At 36.0% G+C, this 17,963-nt stretch overlaps 1 protein-coding gene across 1 annotated transcript in view; it reads right to left on the reverse strand.

The window, feature by feature from the left end:
* LOC127670538 (vomeronasal type-2 receptor 116-like) overlaps positions 1 to 17,963 on the reverse strand; it is a 71,240-nt gene that overhangs the window by 24,579 nt on the left and 28,698 nt on the right. The window contains exons 2-5 of the mRNA XM_052165058.1: positions 16,906 to 17,197; positions 15,766 to 16,572; positions 13,586 to 13,813; positions 12,342 to 12,465 (exon numbers count right to left, since the gene is read on the reverse strand). Coding sequence (XP_052021018.1) covers positions 12,342 to 12,465; positions 13,586 to 13,813; positions 15,766 to 16,572; positions 16,906 to 17,197 — 1,451 coding nt within the window. The remainder of the gene's footprint in view (positions 1 to 12,341; positions 12,466 to 13,585; positions 13,814 to 15,765; positions 16,573 to 16,905; positions 17,198 to 17,963) is intronic.

Consider the following 17,963-nt stretch of genomic DNA (forward strand, 5'->3'; position numbering starts at 1 on the left):
AAGAAACTTTATTAAAACTAAAAGCACACATTGCACCTAACACAATAATTGTGGGTGACTTCAACACTGCACTTTCCTCAATGGACCGATCAGGAAAACAGAAACTAAACAGGGACACAATGAAACTAATTGAAGCTTTGGACCAATTAGATTTAACAGATATATATAGAACATTCCATCCTAAAACAAAAGAATATACCTTTTTCTCAGCACCTCATGGTACCTTCTCCAAAATCGACCATATAATTGGTCACAAGACAGACCTCAACAAATATAAGAAGATAGAACTAATCCCATGCCTCCTATCTGATCACTATGGAGTAAAAGTGGTCTTCAATAGCAACAGAAACAACAGAAAACCCAAATGCATGTGGAAACTGAACAATACTCTACTCAATGATACCTTGGTCAAGGAAGAAATAAAGAAAGAAATTAAAGACTTTTTAGAACACAATGAAAATGAAAACACAACATACCCAAATCTATGGGACACAATGAAAGCAGTGCTAAGAGGAAAACTCATAGCCATGAGTGCCTCCAAAAAGAAAATGGAGAGAGCATACTTTACCAGCTTAATGACACACCTGAAAGCCCTAGAACAAAAAGAAGCTATTTCACCCAAGAGGAGTAGAAGGCAGGAAATCATCAAACTCAGGGCCGAAATCAATCAAGTAGAAACAAAGAGAACCATACAAAAAATCAACAAAACCAGGAGCTGGTTCTTTGAGAAAATCAACAAGATAGATAAACCCTTAGCCAGACTGACCAAAGGGCACAGAGAAAGTATCCAAATTAACAAACTTAGAAATGAAAAGGGAGAGATAACAACGGAAACTGAGGAAATCCAAAAAATCATCAGATCCTACTACAAGAGCCTGTACTCAACACAACTGGAGAATCTGGAGGAAATGGACAATTTCCTTGACAGATACCAAATACCAAAATTAAATCAGGACCAACTAGACCATCTAAACAGTCCCATAATGCCTAAAGAAATAGAAGGAGTCATAGAAAGTCTTCCAACCAAAAAAAGCACAGGACCAGATGGCTTCAGTGCAGAATTCTACCAGACCTTCAAAGAAGAGTTAACACCAATACTCTTCAAACTATTCCACAAAATAGAAACAGAAGGAACACTGTCCAATTCCTTCTACGAAGCCACAATTACGCTAATACCAAAGCTACACAAAGATCCAACAAAGAAAGAGAACTTCAGACCAATTTCCCTTATGAACATCGATGCAAAAATACTCAATAAAATTCTTGCCAACTGAATCCAAGAACACATCAAAACGATCATCCACCATGATCAAGTAGGCTTTATTCCGGGAATGCAGGGTTGGTTCAATATACGGAAATCCATCAATACAATCCACTACATAAACAAACTCAAAGAACAAAACCACATGGTCATTTCATTGGATGCTGAAAAAGCATTTGACAAAATTCAGCATCCTTTCATGCTTAAAGTCTTGGAGAGAACAGGAATTCAAGGCCCATACCTAAACATAGTAAAAGCAATATACAGCAAACCGGTAGCCAGCATCAAACTAAATGGAGAGAAACTTGAAGCAATCGCACTGAAATCAGGGACCAGACAAGGCTGCCCCCTTTCTCCTTATCTTTTCAATATTGTACTTGAGGTACTAGCTCGGGCAATTTGACAACATAAGGAGGTCAAAGGGATGCAAATTGGAAAGGAAGAAGTCAAACTATCATTATTTGCAGACGACATGATCGTCTACCTAAGTGACCCAAAGAACTCCACTAGAGAGCTCCTACAGCTGATAAACAACTTCAGCAAAGTGGCAGGTTATAAAATCAACTCAAGCAAATCAGTGGCCTTCCTATACTCAAAGAATAAGCAGGCTGAGACAGAAATTAGGGAAATGACCCCCTTCACAATAGCCACAAACAGTATAAAGTATCTTGGGGTGACTCTTACCAAACATGTGAAAGATCTGTATGACAAGAACTTCAAGACTCTGAAGAAGGAAATGGAAGAAGACCTCAAAAAATGGGAAAACCTCCCATGCTCATGGATCGGTAGAATCAATATAGTTAAAATGGCCATTTTGCCAAAAGCAATATACAGATTCAATGCAATACCCATCAAAATCCCAACTCAATTCTTCACAGAGTTAGAAAGAGCAATTTTTAAATTCATCTGGAACAACAAAAAACCCAGGATAGCTAAAACTATTCTCAGCAACAAAAGAAAATCTGGGGGAATCAGTATCCCTGACCTCAAGCAATACTACAGAGCAATAGTGTTAAAAACTGCATGGTATTGGTACAGTGACAGGCAGGAGGATAAATGGAACAGGATTGAAGATCCAGAAATGAACCCACACACCTATGGCCACTTGATCCTCGACAAAGAGGCTGAAAACATCCAATGGAAAAAAGATAGCCTTTTCAACAAATGGTGCTGGTTCAACTGGAGGTCAGCATGCAGAAGAATGCGAATTGATCCATCCTTGTCTCCTTGTACTAAGCTCAAATCCAAATGGATGAAGGGCCTCCACATAAAGCCAGACACTCTGAATCTACTAGAAAAGAAACTGGGGAAGACCCTTGACGACATCGGTACAGGGAGAAAGTTTCTGAACAGAACACCAATTGCGTATGCTCTAAGAGCAAGAATTGACAAATGGGACCTCATAAAATTACAAAGTTTCTGTAAGGCAAAGGACACCATCAAGAGGACAAATCGGCAACCAACAAATTGGGAAAAGATCTTCACCAATCCTACATCAGATAGAGGGCTAATATCCAATATATATAAAGAACTCAAGAAGTTAGACTCCAGAAATCCGAACAACCCTATTAAAAAATGGGGTACAGAGTTAAACAAAGAATTCTCACCTGAAGAACTTCGGATGGCGGGAAGCATCTTAAAAAATGCTCAACTTCATTAGTCATTAGAGAAATGCAAATCAAAACAACCCTAAGATTTCATCTTACACCAGTCAGAATGGCTAAGATTAAAAATTCAGGAGACAGCAAGTGTTGGAGAGGGTGTGGAGAAAGAGGAACACTCCTCAACTGCTGGTGGGGTTGCAAATTGGTACAACCACTCTGGAAATCAGTTTGGCGGTTCCTCCAAAAACTGGGCACCTCACTTCCAGAAGATCCTGCTATACCACTCCTGGGCATATACCCAGAAGACTCTCCACAATGTAATAAGGATACATGCTCTACTATGTTCATAGCAGCCCTATTTATAATTGCCAGATGCTGGAAAGAACCCAGGTATCCCTCAACAGAAGAGTGGATGCAAAAAATGTGGTATATCTATACAATGGAGTACTATTCAGCCATTAGAAACAATGAATTCATGAAATTCTTAGGCAAATGGATGGAGCTAGAGAACATTATACTAAGTGAGGTAACCCAGACTCAAAAGGTGAATCATGGTATGCACTCACTAATAAGTGGATATTAACCTAGAAAACTGAAATACCCAAAACATAATCCACACATCAAATGAGGTACAAGAAGAAAGGAGGAGTGGCCCCTGGTTCTGGAAAGACTCAGTGAAACAGTATAACGGGGAAATGGGAAGGGGTGGGTGGGAGGACAGGGGAAAAGAAGGGGGCTTACGGGACTTTCGGGGAGTGGGGGGGGCTAGAAAAGGGGAAATCATTTGAAATGTAAATAAATTATATCGAATTAAAAAAAAAAGAGAGAGAGAGAGAGATGCCCATCAATATACCAGAAGCCTACAGAACTCCAAACAGACTGGACCAGAATGGAAATACCTCCCATCACATAATAATCAAAACCCAAAATGTACTAAACAAAAAAGAATATTAAGAGTAGAAAGAGAACAAGGCCAAGTAACATATAAAGGAAGACCGATTAGAATTACACCAGACGTCTCACCAAAGACCATGAAAGCTAGAACATCCAGGCAGATCTCATGCAGACTCTAAGAGAACACCAATAGCAGAAAATACTACTATACCCAGCAAAACTCTCAATCACCATAGATGGAGAAAGCAAGATATTCCATGACAAAAACCAAATTTACACAATATTTTTCCACAAACCCTGCCCTACAAAGGATAATAGGTGGAAAATTCCAATACAAGGAGGGAAACTACACCCTGGAAAAAGCAAGATAGTGACCTTCTTTCATCAAACCCAAAAGAAGATAACCACTCAAATATAAAAATAACATCAAAAATTACAGGAAGTAATAATCACTATTTCTTAAAATCCCTTTGCATCAAGGGACTCAATTCCCCAATAAAAAGACAGACTAACAGACAGAATAAGTAAGCAGGAACCTACATTTTGCTGTATATAGGAAACACACCTCATGTCAAAGGCAAACACTACCTTAGAGTAAAAGACTGGAAGACAATTTTACAAGCAAATGGTCTCAGGAAACAAGCCAAAGTAGCCATTCTACTATCAGATAAAATTGACTTTCAACCTAAAGTCATCAAAAGAGACATGGAAGGACACTTTTTGCTGGTCAAAGGAAATATCCACCAAGAAGAACTCTCAATTCTGAACATCTATTCTCCAAATTCAATGGCAACCTCATTTGTAAAAGAAAAGTTACTAAAGCTCAAAGCAAATATTGCACCTAAGAAAATAATTGTGGGTGACTTCAACACTCCACTCTCCTCAATGAACTGATCAGGAAAACAGAAATTAAACAGGGACACGGTGAAACTAATTGAAGCTTTGGACCAATTGGATTTAACATTATATATATACTATATAATACCTTTTTCTCAGTACTTCAGGGTACCTTCTTCAAAATCGACCATATAATTGGTCACAAGACAGACCTCAACAAATATAAGATCAAACTAATTCCATGCCTCCTATCAGATCACTATAGAGTAAGAGTGGTCTTCAATAGCAACAAAAACAGCAGAAAACCCACATACACGTGGAGGCTGAACAATACTCTACTCATTGATACCTTGGCCAAAGAAGAAAGAAAGAAAAAAATCGGAGACTTTTTAGAATTTAATGACAATGAAGGCACAACATACCCACATAGGACACAATGAAAGCAGTGCTAAGAGGAAAACTCCTAGCCCTGAGTGCCTCCAAAAAGAAACTGGAGAGAGCATAAACTAGCAGCTTAATGGCACACCTGAACGCCCTGGAACAAAAAGAAGCTAATTCACCCAGAAGGAGTAGAAGACAGGAAAACATTAAACTCAGGGCTGAAATCAATCAAGTGGAAACAAAGAGAACCATACAGAGAATCAACAAAACCAGGAACTGGTTTATTGAGAAAATCAAAAGGATTGATAAAACCTTAGCCAGACAAACAAAGGGGCACAGAGACATTATCCAAATTAACAAAATTGGAAATGAAAAGGGAGATATAACAACAGAAACTGAGGAAATTCAAAAAAATTATCAGATCCTACCACAAAAGCCTATACTAAACACGACTGGAGAATCTGGAGGAAATGGACAATTTCCTAGACAGATACCAAACACCAAAATTAAATTATGGTCAAATATCATCTGAACACTCCCAAAACCCCTAAAGAAATAGAAGGGATCATAGAAAGCCTTCCAACCAATAAAAGCACAGGACCAGATGGTTTTAGTGCAGAATTCTATCAGCCCTTCAAAGAAGACCTAACACCAATACTCTTCAAACTATTCCACAAAATAGAAACAGAAGGAACACTGTTCAACTTGTTCTACAAAGCTACAATTACACTGATACCAAAAGCACATAAAGATCCAACAAAGAAAGAGAACTTCAGAAAAATTTTCCTTATGAACATGGACAGAAAAATACTCAATAAAATTCTTGCCAACTGAATCCAAGAAGACATCAAAATGATCATTCACCATGATCAAGTAGGCTTCCACACAGGAATGCAGAGATGGTTCAATACATGGAAATCCAACAATGCAATCTACTACATAAACAAACTCAAAAAAAAAAACACATGGTCATTTCATTAGATGCAGAAAAAGCATTTAACAAAATTCAGCATCCTTTCTTGCTAAAAATCTTGGAAAAAACAGTAATTCAAGGCCCATACCTAAACGTAGTAAAAGTAATATACACCCATCCAGTAGCCAACATCAAACTAAATGGAGAGAAACTTGAAGCAATCCCCCTAAAATCGGGGACTAGACAAGGCTGCCCCCTCTCTCAATATCTTTTCAATATAGTACTCAAGGTACTAGCCAGAGCAATTAGACAACATAAGGAGGTCAAAGGGATACAAATTCGAAAGTAAGAAGTCAAACTATCACTATTTGCAGATGATATGATAGTATACTTAAGTTACCCAAAAAACTCAGCCAGAGAACTCCTCAGCTGATAAACAACTTTATCAAAGTGGCTGGTTATGAATTCAACTCAAGCAAATCAGTAGCCTCCCTATATTCAAAGTATAAGCAAGCTGAGAAAGAAATTATGGAAATGACATCCTTCACAATAGCCACAAACAATATAAAGTATCTTGGTGTGACTCTAACCAAACAATTGAAAGATCAGTATGACAAGAACTTCAGGTCTGTGAAGAAGAAAATTGAGGAAGACCTCAGAAAATGGAAAAATCTTCCATTCTTGTGTATTGGCAGAGTTAATATAGTTAAAGTGGCCATCCTGTCAAAAAGAATCTACAGATTCAATGCAGTCCCCATCAAAATCCCAACTCAGTTCTTCATAGAGTTAGAGCAATTCTCAAATTCATCTGGAATAACAAAAAACCCAGGATTGCTAAAACTATTCTCAACAGTAAAAGAACTTCTGGGGGAATCAGTATCCCAGACCTCAAACATTACTACGGAGCAATAGTGTTAAAAACTTTATGCTATTGGTGCAGTGACAGGCAAGTGGATCAATAGAATAGAATTGAAGACCCAGAAATGAACCCACACACCTATGGTCACTTGATCTTCAACAAAGGAGCTGAAAACATCCAGTGGAAAAAAAGATAGTCTTTTCAACAAATGGTGCTGGTGCAATTGGAGGTCAGAATGCTGAAGAATGCGAGTTGATCCATTCTTATCTCTTTGTACTAAGCTCAACTCCAAGTGCATCAAGGGCCTCCACATAAAACCACACACACTGAAACTAATAGAAAAGAAACTGGGGAAGACCCTTCAGGACATGGGCACGGGGAAAAAGTTCCTGAACAGAAAACCAATAGCTTATGTTCTACGATCAAGAATTGACAAATGGGACCTCATAAAATTACTAAGTTTCTGTAGGTCAAAGTACACTGTCAATCAGACAAAACGGCAGCCAGCAAATTGGGAAAAGATATTCACTAACCCTACATCCAAGAGAGGGCTAATATCTAATATATACAAAGAACTCAAGAAGGTAGAATCCAGAGAGCCAAATAATTCTATTAAAAATGATGTACAGAGCTAAACCAAGAATGTTCATCTGAAGAACTTCAGAGGGCTGAGAAGCAGAGCTAAATGGAGAATTCTCAATAGAGGGATCTCAAATAAAAGTAAAAAAAAATGGGAAGAAACATTAAATAAAATATTTTCAAAGAAATACTTTTAATAACCATTTTCAGGGTCTACATATACAATATGATTAATGACTTGGATGTTATATATTGTTTATTCAAACTTTTTTCCTGTACAATATCCTAATTCAATTTTTGTCATCTAGTTCTCTGGATTCATTTAATCTGTACAAGATTTATTTTCACTGAATTCATTTTGACAGAATGATTTTCTATTGTGAACATTCTGGCCAAGAATTAGCAGTGTTCTTTTTCACTTCAATATGTTTAGTTTCAGTAGTTCAAGATATTCCTAGTTTGTTATTCAACTAACATTCAATAATGCAGTTACATAACATTATTTCCTTTTTCCGTGTTGTCACAAGACATGATTCTATATTAATCTGTCTAATAAGTGTCAAACATTCTGTTAATAATGTTTATGTCATAGACACGTTGGTTTTAATGAGATAATGATTATTATCACATTCTTTTGTTTGTTTGTTTGTTTGTTTGTTTTGAGACAGGGTTTCTCTGTGTAGTCCTGGATGTCCTGGAACTCACTATGTAGACCAGGCTGACCTAGAACTCAGAAATCCACCTGCCTCTGCCTCCCAAGTGCTGGGATAAAAGGCGTGTGCCACCACTGCCGGGCTATTATCACATTCTTGAAGGTTTAAAATCTTAACCTTTATGGGTGATATTCATTATTGGAATTTCAGAAGTGACCCAACTGTAGATTTAACATAATATATGAAAGTGTTTTCAGAAAATGATTCTTTTCATAATGAGTTGTCATGAATATATTTTTCATGTATTTCCCATGGTATTGTGTACATTACATGACAGCTTACTGAATAAGTTTTCATTGAAAACTGATCACATGATATTGAGTTTACTGTTTCGATATTAATGAAACAAAACAGTAAGAGGGAATCTTCAATCCTAAACATGCTGTGAAATGTACACAGTAAATTAATGGTGCTAGAAAAAAGAAAAATATGCTCTCTAATCACTTATGTGAGGCTTTTATCTGTTAAGTACTAGTGTAGTGGGCTACAAGAATCACCCTAGGAAGCAGAAATAAAATGTATAGTTATGGATGGATGGAATGTGAGACTGAAATAGGAAAATCAAATTAGGAATGGAGAGAAGAGGTGAACACAGAAGGGAATATGGGAATGGATGGATAAATCTAGGGATCATTTGGAGTGTTATGTTTGAAAACAAGTACAGTTAAAGTTACTTAAAATATGTACATATGTTCTAGAATGTATGAACATATTTTAAGTAACAGAAACCTGAGATTAGATAGACAGTAGACTTAGGAGAAAACTAAATTGTACTATTTCACAAAATCTAGCAATGTAATCCATTTGTAATGCAATTCTTCTATACACATAGATCAATATTTTTCTAAGCTTTCATCAGTGTCCTCCTATGCTAGATTAAAATAACACTAGAGGCACACACTGGAAAATGATAACAGAATAAGTCTTTGAAACATTCACTTCTAAACTGGAGATCTCTATAAGGATCCCTGGCTTCAGGGCTTAGGGGAAACAGTAGGAAAGTATTAAGAAAGATTGTAAGAAAAAGTGATGAGGGAAGACACTGACAAGAGACATCCTTCTCTACACATCAGGATTTATAATATATGAAATCATAGACAGAATGGCAGCATGCAAAGGTATTGTATATGTTTAAGCCAGATATGGTCTTAGCACAGAAATGGTAACTATACACAAGCCCCATCGCTACCACAGAAACTATTTCTAAATAATAACTGCTGACAGAGAAACATTTGTTTTTCTCAAAAGATTTCAACTAGGCAATCAAGTAAAACTTAAGGGCCAGCCCCAGTAGTTGGTGACCAACACCAAATTTATTCACTGGGATTTTGAAACGTTTTATTGTAGCACAATACTTTGTCTTGACAATTTTTTTTAACTTTACAGGTCTTGGAATATATTTTGAATATGTCTTACACTTTCTGATTTTGTTATTATGGGCTGTATAATCATGAAAATGTACATGTGTGTGTGTGTGTGAGAGAGAGAGAGGGGGGGGGAGAGAGAGAGAGAGAGAGAGAGAGAGAGAGAAAGTGAATGTCTGCATGTGAGAATGTCTGCATGTGAGAATGTCTGCATGTGATGCTTGCAATTTTTCTTACGGTGTTTATTTATTTATTTGTTTATTTATTTACTTATTTATTTGGTTGGATGGTTACTTAGTTTCATTGTATTCTGGTTTGATGATTTATATTGTATTTTATTTTATCACTATATATTAGATATCTTTTTATATTCTAATGAGAAGTAAAGGATACAGATTTGTGTGGTTGGGAAAGTGGGGAGGAATTAAAAAGGAATTTAGGGATGCAAACCCACAAGAATATATTCTATGAAGGAAAACTTCTTTGACATTTGCTCTTACACTTGTGAGAATGCCTAAGAACAACAATTCAAATAACAGCTCCTACTGGCAAGGATGTGAAACAAGGAGCACACTCTTCCAGTGTTGGTGGAAGAACAAACATGTATAGGCACTATAGAAATCAGTATGACATTTCTACAGAAAGATAGATATCAGCCTACCTCAAGTTCCAGCGTTACTGCTGTTAGGAAAATACCCAAAGTATGCTTCATCCTATCACCAGGATATTTGATTAACCATGTTCATTGCTGCTCTACTTACAAAACACAGAAACTGGAAACAACCTAGATGTTCCCTAACAAAAAATGTATATAGCAAATATGATACACTTACATAATGGAGTATTAATGCTCAGATGTTAAAAATTATATCATGAAATTAGTAGAAAAATATATGGAAATAGAAAAAATATCCTGAGAAAGGAATGGCAATGCTAGAAAGATAAATATTGTACATATTTGCTTATATCTTTTTATTAGCTATTAAATAGATTATAATAAAGATACATGCTATAGTGGTTATGAATAGAAGAAAGGAAGAGGCAGTCCCATAGATCTCCCTGGGAGGACAGAATTTCTGGGTGGAGTGAGCCAAGGGGGATGTAAATAGGATCAGTATGTAGGAAAAGGGGGTTGAGATGGAACTGAGTGATGAATGGGGACAAGGAAAGCTAGAAATAAAGGGCATTGAAGAAGAAACATTGAAACTTGCGGCAATAGAAACATTTCACAATAGATGAAGGTGATGCTAATGAAGTTTCCATATAGTGAAGGAAACAAAATCCCACTATCCAACTCGAGTCAAAAAATGAAGCTCTGAGTACTGGCACTGGGTTTCACAAATATGAGTTTTCCATTTAAAAGTTGCAGTGGAATCTGCCCTCCATATGCACTTCTCCCCAAAACAGGCTATTGCCAAGACAATAGATTGCTCTGCAAATATGGATACCAAAATCCCACTGCTCAAGGTAACACAAAACAACTCATCAAACATGGAGTGGTGAGACAGCCCCTGCTTCAGTTGCTGGAGCAGCCACATGAAGACCAAGGTGCACTTCAGCTACATATCTTCAGTGGGCCATTTTCAACCACAAAATTTTTAATCTATGTTTAGTCCTGCCCACAAACTATGCTAGGATATTGGCAGTAAAACCTTGATGGAACCAAAATGTCTTACTAGACTCCATTCTTCACAATATTGGAGCAAACCAAGAACCACAGACTAGATAGACCAATGATCTCGGATAATGCAAATACTACTCATATCAAAATATGACTCCTAAACATATTCTGCCATATTCATAGATCAATGCATCATTCAGCCATCATCAGAGAGGCTTCATTCTTTATTCCTGAATCAGAAATGGGTATATACAAAGACACACAGTCAAAATAGGAGAACAGAATTGAATAGAGGACATGAGGACAATGTATTCTATAAAAATATGCAATGCTTACATGTACACACAGAGACTCCAGCAGTGACCATACAGTGATCTACACAGGAATACACTAGGTCCTCTGCATACATACTAGAGCTTTCAGTTTAGTGCTTTTATGGGAATCCTAAACAAGTCTCAGATTCTCGAGAGCTCCCTCGGAACTTGTATTTTTACTACTGTCTTATGTACTACAGCTTCACTATGATGGTGTTTTAAAATATTATTGTACTTTATTTTATTATATTTTATTATTATCTCATAAGAAACATGTTTGAGCTGGAGAGATGGCCCAGCTTTTAAAGGCTAGGATCACAACTAAAAAATATAAGAAATATGTTCAATTTTAATGACAGACAGACAAAAAGTAGATCTGGATGAGAGTGAGGTGGTAGTAATCTGAAAGAAATGTAGAGAAGGAAAATATATTCAGATCATATTATGGGAGAAAAGATTACATGTTCAATAAAAGGGAGACAAACATTTTAAATGAGCTCATAACATGAAATAAGTAAAACAAAAGATACTTGGTAATGATAGAAATTAAATATATGTACTGGAAAAATCAACTGCTTAGTTATCTACTATGTAAAACAACAATGATAACAACAAAAACCCCTGTTCTGGAAATAATGATAAATAGAGAATGTGAGGAATCCAAGATTTAAGTGAGTGCCACATGTGCCTGAATATCCTTTGAAAATATAAAGAAATGGAGCTAAAATCACTGTGTCCATGGTGAAATTAAAACGACCATTAATTTGTGGGAAAGGTGAGTATTCAGGGACAAATAGGTGCAATGGATCAGCAATGTAAGTCAAGGATGATTTCAATATCTAGAGTTTGTGATTTCAAAAGGAATTAAACATATCAATGTTTAAATTTCTACTCAGGGCATAAGAGATAATCTCTTACTTATCTCCAGCCTTTTCCCATTGGCTTAGGTATAGCAGAATCCTGAGGAGAAGCTGGAAACTTCTCTGTAAACCTGTATTTACCTGTCTCATTGGTAATCTCATTGTCTGCACAGGGAGAACAATCAAAGCAGCAGACAGCCTTGCCTTCCTGGGCAGCTTTTCTGAATCCAGGCCTACAGCTTTCACTGCACACAGACTGAGGAATCTAAGAGAAATGAAAGCTATTAGCAAATTCCTGGGCTTCTATGAAAAATTGATTAAATAGAAAATTTCTGAGTATAAGAGCAATTAATTTTCAAAAGCTTATATTTACAATTGAAGGTAATGGGTTTTGATATTGCTAATCTCTTCAGGTTTTGGACTACTCAGTCCACATGTTTAAGTCTTGTCCAACCTGAAGATGTTGATAAGTATAGGTGTTTAAGGTAGTTTTCAAGAAAATAATGGTATCCATTCAGAGTCTACATGTTTGTATAGGATACTTTTATATGGACAGTGTTTGTTAATGTTTACTGACAACTTTAGAGGTCATGGATTCATCATGGAAGCAATCTTGTGCATCTTCATGAGTAGTTTTATAGAGGCACCTACCCGAGATAAGAACCACCACAAAATGGAGATCAGTATTTCACTGGCTACTGTCACACAGAAAATGAAAAGTTGATAAAACTGAGTGAAGTAAGCAACCACATTCTTTGATCTCTAGTTTCTCTCTAATTCTGGTCTAGGATCATGTTGTCATCACTTCCTCTGGCTTTTAAAACATCTTTTTCCCACAATGTAATGAGTGCTCACAGAGTCAGCCAAACCACCCTGCCCTCCACTCAGTTGTTTTTGTTGATTTACATGAAGTAGCAAGTCAAGCTTTACACACACACACACACACACACACACACACACACACACAAATATGCACATATGTTCACACACACACACATACACACACACACACACACACACACACACACATAGACACAAACCCTTGTCATACCATTATGCTTTTTCAGAGGCTGGAAAAGTAAAATGCCATCTTACCTTACTGTAATTTCTTCATCTAGGTGACAAAACAAACCTGTGTTCTGAGGCAGTAATTAATAGACATTCTATTTTTAAGAAATGCATGAGCTTAATGAAGATAAAGATAAATGTATCCATTGATCAGAGTCAAGAAATGGGTAATAGTCTATGTTATCTGCTTTTTATGTGAAGATCCTTATTGTTAGTTCAACATTTATTGATAGACTGAGAGTTCAATAATCACAATATCCTGAGAATTACCTTAGTTTTTATGATAGTTCAGGGCAGTGAGAGAAATGACAACTCACCTTTGTAAACCCTGTAGGCCATTGTATCATCTGCTCACATAAAGAGAATTTTAGATCCTGGCCATCACTCAGAGAGTAACTTCCTACTTTGACCTTTAATCCAAGACCACTTGGAAAATTCCAAAAATTAAGAATGTCATACTTTGCATCTAGGTTTCTTATGCCATTAATTACTGTGTGTTGTCTCACATGACTTTTCATTATTGTGTTCTTTAGGAAAGGAAGAAGCTAAAAGATTTACAAAAACATATGTTGAAAAACATTTGATATATTAAAAGATTTTTTACAGTACTACGAAGAATCTCAATTGAAACAGGCATGTGTAATGAAAATGGTGAAAGTCATGAAGCCAGAGCAGCTGATAGTCACAGTTTGAGCAAAGGTAAGCTAAATGGTTGGATCACTGTTATTCTGTTTCCCTTTTGGTTTTGGTCTCTGACTCTTGCATTCTTGGGAACATTCTGCATTATTATTCATTATATGTCTTTACCTGAGAACATTTCATCTAAACCTGTAGGAAAGTTATAAACGTCCTAGTCCTTCTGCTTTTTAAGGAAATAATTTTATTTTGCCCTATTTGGAATTCTTCCTTAAGTCCTTGAGATTGTGAGATGCACAGATAAGCACAAATCTGGAAATTTCTAAATGAGGCAGTGACTACAGGTATCTTCCTAGGTGTCTGCCCTTAACCAAATCCAAACATTATAAATGGAACAGATTAAATTTAGAAATATTTTATGAACTCTAACTGGCCAGGAGAACTGGTAATAACTCTAGACCATTACTATTACAATACACATAGAGCTCTCTGAAAATGTAGTTAAGAACATGGCATCATACACAGAATACAGATGGAGGCATAGAATCTATCATACTCAGTGAAATAAAATTTTACTATTTAACAGTAGACATGATAAAATGATAAAAAATAAAACATTACATATTAGTATTTACTGTTCATGAAACAACCAGTTCAGATATTTTCTATTTGTCTGGAGCACTTTAAAACTGGAAAAACTGTCAGCTTAAAAGCATACTGTCATTTAATATGTTTTCTTTGGTGGCTATATTCCTTATTGTTGAACTGGAGATTTAGGGTAGATAATAAAAATAAAATCTGTTCTCTTTGTACTTTCTAATTATGATTAAACATCTAACCCCAAAGGTGAAATGAAAAATCAAGAACATATTTGGACACAAAATGATTTAATCTATATATATATTGTATTATCATTAGGCTGTCTTTTTTTCTGTGGAACCTGTACAGATGAAGAAACAACCTGACTGCTAGTTAGACAAAGCTTTGAGATTTCCCCTTACAACCATGCCTGGGTCTCCTCTCTCTCTCTCTCTCTCTCTCTCTCTCTCTCTCTCTCTCTCTCTCTCTCTCTCTCTCTCTCTCTCTCTCGTACATTATCTTCTTCTGAGTTACCCTAACAACCCACAGTGTTGGACCCTAGCCTACAATTCTTTTAAGCCCATGTGATAAGTAGCATTGCTAAAGGAGCCATACAAGATGCTGTACTGATAAGATCAGCTAATGCTGAAAGATACATTGACTGAAGTACATTAAATTTCAGAAGTCTCATTCTGTACAAGATAGAACTTTAAACTAAACACAGCAAAGACACCATGACTCTAATTTACATGGACTGAGCAAATTCATATTTCTTTGATAAGCTAAGTTCACATATTCACTTTTGGAATACATTTAGGGCTTCTGTCCTTAAAAAGAGAGCGTGAAAGTCTAAAGTACAATTTCAATTAAGCTTTACTATATAACCTCGTGGTAGTGCTCAGGAATATTTTAATTCTTAAAGATCTACTGCTCTATCTTCTTCCATTATATATATATATATATATATATATATATATATATATATATATATATATATATATACAGGGAATCTCAGCTTTTCACATTGAATATATTATGAAAAAATGTGAAGCTAATTGTTACATGAATTCAATATTAACTAAAGCTTCTTTATTCTTCCTAGCACTCCATTTATAATGAACACTTACTTAAAATTTAACATTCATCTCCAGACAGAGAAACAATATTTGTTCCCTTGCTTATTGACAGTATGGTCTAAAATATGTGATGTTCAAATTAATGCCTTGAGAAATAATAAAAATGCCACATTGCTGACATTACAAAATACAGGAAGGGACATTACCTTCCAGGGGGAGAATACCATCTCTTCTCCCTTGGCATCTGGTTGGGTCTGTATTTGTTGAAGATTCATGTCATGGAGACTATAGGCCAACACATACACAGCATTGTATATATTGTAGCCTTCTTGACTCATGGCTGGGTTAAAAAGGTGTCTGGGAAGTAAATCCAAAGAAGCATTGGGTTGGCAGTTCTCCAAAAGTTGACAATCAAATTTAGAAAATGAGCACTTGAAAAACAAAAACCAAAACTTAGGAAGATAATTGTCCTCTGGGTATTTGTAGGGATTAACTGTTTGGACAAAATTCGTAAACTCAACCATCTCTTCATGGTGGTGTGAAAAAATGAGACTTCCATGAAATGACTCAACCATAAAATAATCAGAATGGGTATCAACATCCCATGAAGCGTTCAAGACCCAGACTTTCCATGTCACTAACAGTTGCACAATATGTCTCATTAAACCTTGTACGGAAATAACATCTCCATATATAACTATCACATTTGCTGATGATTCCTCAATCTTCTCCATATTTTTCCATAGTGCATTGGAAAATGCATTCCATGTGCCAGAGACCATTTTCAAAAAGGCCATGCAGATGCCATTTCTCTCCATATTTTCTCTCAAATCTGATAGAATCTGAGTCCCTCTGTGGTCATCTGGGAGGATTAGACCAACCCAGGACCAGCTGAAATGAATCAACAAAAGAACTATGGCAAGTGACAGAGTTGTGTCCTTTGGAGCCATCTGATAGAGAGAATTAAACTGACCTCGGTCATTCAAGACAGAATCAAAAGGCCCAAATGTGAGCTGAAGAGAAATCAAAATACATTGGAATCAGACACAATCCCAATATGAAATCAATAGATGGAAACAGTCAAGATAAACATGGACTTGTTTTGTAAGCCCATTGCCTTTTTCTACAAAATTGCTGAAAGGACTCCAGTTCCAATAACATAGCTGGTCTTAACCCAACTCTCCTTTCATTATATTTTAAGTAATATAAATATGAACCTAATAAAATGTATCTTCATACTTTTCTTTCATAGGTAATTAACTCCAGTGCTCCTATTTTAAATTTACAGACACCTATAATGTCAACAAAGGATACTTGTCTCCTACTTGCCACATAACTTTCCTCACCTGAGGTATTTTGTAGAGTTTTAGCAGTGTTCCAATGTGGGCAGATGTTGACCATGATGGTCCTGTGAGTACAGCAGGTGATTGTCTCTTGTGTCCACAATCACAATTAGGAAGGGGATGTCTTATCCCTGTACGCCAGAGAAAGGCACTATAAAGAATATTCTTTTCAGTATATGGAATATTATAGATATCATATCCAATAGTAGTATTGGGTAGAAGATGAGCATTTCTGTTGATTTCCTCAATGGCAAACATGAGAGCCAGAACAAACTGGTAGTTCTTAAACTTATACCTGCACAGATTTCACAAAAATACATAGGAGGAAGCAATAGATCATACAAATTTTCTATTTAGTGCTGAGGTTTAATAATATACATGCCAATGTTTCTATGAAATCACTATTATATTATCTTCTCAGAAATTACTGGATTTAGAACGGAAATTTTAAGCACATGAGGTAAGCAATACCCTACGCTCACTAATTATGGTCTCTGGGACTCTAGCTTATCATCACATTACTTTATTTATCTTTCATGTATTGAAGAAAAAACTGTCCATGAATAAGGAATTAGGTTCTGAAACACATCATAACTCTTATTGTTTGTATCTTTCCATTTCAGTCATTTCAATTATGAAAGAATAATATATCTTGATCCAATCATCCACTTTTCTGTGACAATATCCATCTTATAAATTAGCCCAAAATTAATTCAAATAATATATTGCCACAATGATCATTTCTATAACTTTTTTAATAGGGTGGTCCAGAACACACTATGTTGAACTGCTTGATGTGAAAGTAATGAAGAGTTTCCTGGCTCTGCCTCTCAATTGATGGAATTAATATATGTGAAACCATACCCAAATTTATTTCACCTTTGTGTGTATTTATGAGTTATGTGTGTCACTTATATCATTGTGAGGTTTTCCGCAGCTATAGTTTCATCAGTTTTATGATCTATGAGTGCAAGGCAAAGAAGGACATAAAGTGTCCGTTCCATATGTCCACATGATTTCATATGGAGTCTCTTAATCATTTGTTTAATTATTGACTCACT

This window comes from Apodemus sylvaticus, chromosome 1, assembly GCF_947179515.1.
Source record: "Apodemus sylvaticus chromosome 1, mApoSyl1.1, whole genome shotgun sequence".
NCBI lineage: Eukaryota > Metazoa > Chordata > Mammalia > Rodentia > Muridae > Apodemus > Apodemus sylvaticus.